The 6,277-nt window shown below is 48.2% G+C and overlaps 1 protein-coding gene across 1 annotated transcript in view; it reads left to right on the top strand.

Moving 5' to 3' along the window:
• The first annotated feature begins 766 nt into the window (after nucleotides 1-766).
• GLCE (glucuronic acid epimerase) overlaps nucleotides 767-6,277 on the top strand; it is an 8,065-nt gene continuing 2,554 nt past the window's right edge. The window contains 3 exon segments of the mRNA XM_009647260.2: nucleotides 767-857; nucleotides 860-1,222; nucleotides 4,908-5,153. Of these exon segments, the coding sequence (XP_009645555.2) occupies nucleotides 767-857; nucleotides 860-1,222; nucleotides 4,908-5,153 (700 nt within the window).

Genomic DNA, 6,277 nt, shown 5'->3' with positions numbered 1-6,277 from the left:
TCGGGGCCGCTGGCCCCCTCCCCGCCTCGGCTCTGGCTGTAAAGCCCCCCGTTACCGGCCCCCTCGCTCCTCCTCGTACACGTTAAGTGTTTTAAAAGTGCATTTGAGGTGCGGCAACATCAAGAATAGATCTAGCCATGAGTGTTGAGTTTTCATCTCAGAAAAACAGTCGTAGTTTGTGCTTTAAACAAAAAAAAGAAAGCAAAAATAGGCGTCTGTTTTTAGTAGGTATCTCTGTGATTTCAGCTGTGTGAACTACAGATATTTCTAGGCTTCAGGTTTTGATGGTAGGGCTGTTTTGTTGGAAATCCCTCTGCCGTGGTGCTGGGTAGGTGGCAGTTATATTCTGCTGAGAATTTCTCTTCCTCCTGCGTGCTGAGGCTGGTGGGAGTTTGCTCGCTGATTCCTGGTGGTTGCTGAGCACCTCGTTAACACCAAGCTTTTCATTTAGAAGCCGTTGCCCTGCGGTCGCCGCTGTTTCTTTGCGTCCTTTGCATTTGGTGAAGCGATCTGTTGTCGCAGCCGGGGGGTGAATCGTGACTCTGTTTGCTCTCGTTGCTTATGGAGAGCTGGAAAAACCCAAATTCTCTTCTAGGTGCCCCATACCTGTCCCCTTCCCACCAGACACCATCGTGGCATGCACGTGGTGATGCTCCTGCCGGACAGGCTCTACCGGGGCTCCGAATGAACAGAACCAAGGGCTCTGGCTTTAAGCACCCCCACCTGAAAAGCTCTCCCCTCTCTGTTTTGCAGGTATGGTGTGAATATGCGTTGCTTGGCAGCTCGGGTCAACTACAAGACTCTGATCATCATCTGCGCCCTCTTCACCCTGGTGACGGTGCTGCTCTGGAACCGATGCAGAGCGAGGAGGCATCGCCCCAGGAGCAGCAGAAGGCTCCCCCCGTCGCGGGAGGCTTCAACAGCAACAAAGCCCCGGGGCTGAAGTACGAGGAGATTGACTGTCTGATCAATGACGAGCACACCGTTAAAGGGAGGAGGGAAGGCAACGAGGTCTTCCTGCCGTTCAGCTGGGTAGAGAAATACTTTGAGGTTTATGGGAAAATTGCTCAGTACGATGGTTATGACAGGTTTGAATTCTCTCATAGCTACTCCAAAGTATACACACAGCGAGCACCTTACCACCCCGACGGGGTCTTCATGTCCTTCGAGGGCTACAACGTAGAGGTTCGAGACAGAGTGAAGTGCATAAGTGGTGTTGAAGGTTTGTGTTGAGTATTTTTATTTCCTTCTAATAGTTGAAATGCTTTTTAAAATGTGGTGCCATCAGCTGAGATGCAAAGTGATCTTAATTTTGTTGTGATAGTCTCAATAAGAAAAACTTGGAGAAATCGTGCACGGTCTCTGCTTCACGCCAGGTTTTCCCAGCTCCCGTCCTGCGTCCTGGGGGTTGGACTAGGTGACATTCAGAGGTTCCTTCCAACCCAAACTATTCTATGATTCTGTGATCTCTGGTTTTACTGGTTGCAGCAAACTTGAGAAGTGCCAGGCCGCTTCTCTTACGGTGCTGCTGTCAGGTTTTAACGTTGTTGTTGATGCTTGTCGTATCTGTCAGGCAGCCACAATGATTTTAAAATCTAAAATTAAATAAAAAAGCCTGGCCCTGCTGTCTGAGGAGGCTCCTGCTTCCCTGTGGGCACAGATACAGCCCCATGCCCTGAGCCAAACAGCACTGCCAGCACCTGTGGAACAGCCTGGCCACTCACAGGCTGCTTAATATTTGGGGGTTTGTCTTTAGATTTAACAACATCCCGTCCCCTTGCGTTGCTTGGGCGGTTTTGGAGAACTGCCGAAGGGTCAAGAAGCTCTCCAGCCATCGAAGCATCCCTGGATAAAATTGATACACGGTAAAACCTTTCCAATTTGCGCTTTTGCTAAACCGTGCAATTGGTAATTAGGACGCAAGGTCTTCCCACGTCTCAGCAAAGATTTGATCGCAGAAAATTCTCATCAGGTTTCATATTAAAAAATTAATGACTTTATAAAACTATTATGGAATGTGACACTGTGACCCCTCATAAATTAAAGACCAACTTTTCCTTAATAAAACACATTCATTTTCATGCATCTCAGTGATCGGCGATCCTCTGCTGTGCTGATATGAGCTCTTCCCATCATACAGTCACTGCAGAAACCTGGCATGTCATGCAGTTAATTTGTCTGTGAAGGAGTCTCGGGAACAAATCATAGAATCATGGAATCATAGAATGTTTTGGGTTGGAAGGGACCCCTAGAGGTCATCTAGTCCAACCCCCCTGCAGTGAGCAGCGACACCGCTAACTAGATCAGGTTGCTCAGGGTATGAATAGGGTATGTCAGTGGTTTGGGGTTTTTTAAGGTTACTCTCACATTTTTATTACTTTTTTTTAACTCTCATCCTCATTACCTCTGCCAAGGAAGGGAAACAGGGCTCTGAAACTCAGGGCTCTCCCCAAGGTGCGAATGCATCCTGGTAATTACACATCCGCTACGTGTGAGCGTTGCCCTGCTCAGGGTTTAGGTGAGAGGCTGAGGAGGTGGCTTTGCCTTCTAATTGCTACGGTCATCGCCGACTAAAAACAGCTTGTGAATGTGAATAATAGCCATGGGTGCTGCTTTTCTTGCTGGGCATGGGCTTGGACTTAGGTCTTGCAGCCCCACCGGTGTTTGTATGAAATGTGGAAGATGCGCGAGATGCCCCCTGGGAGTGGACTCCTTGTGATGGTTTTCAGCAAAAAGCTGAAATTCGGTAAGAACTAACTGAGAAGCAGGACAGATCCGGCAGCCTCGTGCCTTGCCTGATGCGGGCACGAAGCGCTGTGCATAGCTCTCTACTTAAACCTCGAGAGGCTGGCGAGTTTAATGCTCGCCAGTGGGGTTATTTATCTATAAACCTTGCTTTTTTGCAGCCTGCGATTTAAGATCGGTCCTTGCAAAGCACGGTGCCAGAGCCTGGGTTTTGTAAAGGCAATAAGAGTTATTGGCATCCAGCAAGCACGTGGGAGAAGAGGAATGGTCGTAGTTTGTAGGGAAGGGGGTTTAATATTAAAATACTTTCTCAGACAGTTTTAGGCTCTTGCCTTGCATCGTTCCAGCCCCAGAGATTCTCATACTGCTACATGATGAAAAAGCCTTCGTGTTATGTTTTCACCTTCTCTCTTTCCGCAAGGTTAATGTGTTGTTATGTCCTATGACCTGGAGAATTTAATCTTGTCATCTTGTATAAATTTCAAGTAAAGCTCTTACAGCAGATTTCTTTTTTTTGCATCTTTCAGTCTCAGTGAATGCACCCCTAACTGAAAATGCTTTGCGTTAATAAGCGAGCTGCCTTCCAGGAGCTGAGATAATACACGGTATTTAAATACTTCCCGTGATGGTTTTCTCTTTAGGCAGCAGTAAGCCATCACATCTCCATCAGTAATATTTATTAGTAACGCAAAGCACCAAAATATGTATGAAAATGTACCTTTTTACATTGAGTTTAAGTAATCTTTTCATTGTACCAGATTTCAGAAGAAATTGGTTTCTGAGCTTGACATTGCCAAGGGGGGAAACGGTGCAAATGCCAACTTGGTTTTTTTCATCATCTTTGTTCTTTTCTTACCTGCACGTGAAGGTTTACAGCACTGAGTACCCTTGGTCCCCTGCAAGAGGGTCACAATGAAATATTCCCGCTTTGGATTCGTATTTAGAGGTCGGGAACTTGTTCCAAATAAAATCCAGGGCTTTAGGAGAATCCTGGTTTTATCCGTATCTTACGTATCGCGTGTTTGCCGGCTTTTGGAGGCACGGGTATAAATAAGCCTCCTCCACGCAGTCTGTCTCCCATTTCCCACGCAGCGGGTGACGCAGTAGGCAGGTCATGGCACGAGGGTTTGTCCACCCAAAACTCAAGGCTGTGGCTCCCCGGAGCGGGTGGAGGGCAGGCGGCGGGGAGCCTGGAGCTCGGCAGGGCTTTCTGCAGGCGCTTCTGCTAACGATCCTAACGGAGGGTGGAAGTTTTATATCAAGCACGGCTACGTGAGATTGCCTGAGCTCACACAACACGTTTTGCATGTGAAATCCAGTCCGTCGGGCTACAGAAGATGTTCCCTGGGATCTTCCTGCTCTGAATCCTTTAAAGAGGTGATGTTTCAGGGGGTTCTTCGGGTCGGTGCAGCTTTTTAAATCTAAAATGACCCTAACCCTAAACAAAGCGTGCTCTCCTGCGAGGCTGGCAGCTTTTGGGGCAGGGAGTCCATGTGGAGGGTTGATCCCAGGGACGGCTGGGCTGGAGCAGTAGCCCTGAAGGCAAGGGACAGCTTTGGGTGGAAGAACCGGGGCATATTCTGGTGTTGCCTGGAGAGCTTGGCTGGTTTCTGCAAGCGTCGCTTCAGACTGCGCTTGTAGTGCTCCTGGGGGAGCCAAGGTAATTGGAGCAGATTTGTAGATGCTGGGTAAATTGCTCTTCTAGCATCAAATAACTCTTACCAAAATCTAGTAATAACATAGACGCTAAATTTGCAAAGATTTATGTGGCGTTAAAGGGATTGTGTTAGATGCAACGTCGTTCGGAGATTCAGTGGTCTCTGGGGTAGGGGGCAAAGCTCTGTTAGGGCATTTTAAATGTATTGTAAAATAAGTGCGATGCGTCAGTAAACAATTAAACGAGAATGTATGGAAGACCATGGTAAGGGCTTCTCTGCCACTCAAATCTGCTCGCTTGTGTCTAGTCAGGGATCTCGGTGTCCAGGGGAGCAATTCACCCCTTGGACAGGACTTCTCTCAAGTCTACTGGCAAAGCCTAGAGGTCTCGTTTGCTCGAAGTAAAGGGGTGATGGGGTAAGGAGGAGGAGCGTGCAGGGCTGCCAACGCTGGGGGTTTTTTTGAAAATGTGGTGATGAAAAACTAATTTTCTGCCTCTCTCGTAGGCGTGCCGTTGTCCACGCAGTGGGGACCTCAAGGCTATTTCTACCCCATCCAGATTGCACAGTACGGGTTAAGTCACTACAGTAAAAACCTGACGGAGAAACCACCTCACATCGAGGTGTACGAAACGGCCGAAGAGAAGGACAAGCCCGGCAGGCCCGCGGACTGGACGGTGCCGAAAGGCTGTTCTCTGTCCACAGTACCTGACAAAGCCAAGTTCACCAGCGTCAAACAGTTCATCGCTCCAGGTGGGTTATCCAAAATGCGTGGCAGCTAAACCACGTCCGTTAATTTGCACAGATGGAATCAGAGGAGCTTTGACTTGCGGGGGTTACTGTGTTTTCATTTATCCTGCGTGACTTCCCATCCTTAAGATCTCACCTGAGAATGTCATCTCCTTCCTGGGCCTCGGGAGTTTTTCTTTTCTTCTGTTTTCTCCCCATCGTGGCTTTTTCGACGCTATTTTAATGAAAAAAATGGGTGGATGATGTATGCGTGGAGGGCAATGAGAAGCTGCAGTCACGTTTCCCGAGCCTTTCAGCTTCTGTCTCAAAATAGAAGCAAAAAAAAAAAAAACAAAAAGAAATGGAAGCAGTTGTGGAGCCTGGGAAATAGCGCTGACGTGTGATAAGCAGATGTTGACAGATGATAGATAAGGTCTATTTTCAGCCCGGAGCAAGCGTAACACGTGCGGCTCTCCGGTTGGACCCGGGCTCGCTCTCTTCGTTGGGATGCCACTATTTTTGCAGAATTTGAGGTCTTATTCTGGCAAACCTGCCTTGCCTTGAACAAGGCAGGAGGAGGGAGCGGCCGCCCACGGGCTGCGCTGGCGTTTGCAGAGCACCGGGGGTGGACGGCGGAGATCGGGGGCTGCGTGCGGGCCCTCTCCTTCACCCGCAGACGTGCAAGATGCATTTTGTTGCCGTCTCTTCAATTTACCCTGTTCTGTTTGGTACTTAGCAGGGAAATTCATTATTTCATGCAAGAGTTTCCTTTGTGCTAGGACAGGCTCATTAATAAGGACGTAATGTATTTTTCCTCAATCAATACCCATTAGAATTAATGAGTCCATTACTTAAAAAGACAATGAAGTAATTTTCAGTTGGCACCTTAGGCCGGGGTCTTTAGGGAAAAAATTGTCGAACGCTCTTGTGTCTTTGTAGTAGATAAATACGGGGAGAGGAAAGGCTGGAAGATCTGTTATGTATTCTCTCCTCATCCTTTATTGATGGCAGAGTAATCTGTGGGGCTCGAAGGCCACGGTATGCATCCACTCGTCTTAGATGGCCTTAAGTAATGGATTTATAGGCACTTAAGGCAGTGCAAACAACGGGCGGCCTTTAGTTCTCCTTCGAAAACTCTTCCCCCCCCC

This window comes from Egretta garzetta, unplaced genomic scaffold (genome assembly GCF_000687185.1).
Source record: "Egretta garzetta isolate BGI_Z169 unplaced genomic scaffold, ASM68718v1 scaffold331, whole genome shotgun sequence".
NCBI lineage: Eukaryota > Metazoa > Chordata > Aves > Pelecaniformes > Ardeidae > Egretta > Egretta garzetta.
Note: the sequence above shows the minus strand (reverse complement) of the source record. Positions and strands in the feature narration are given on the sequence as shown.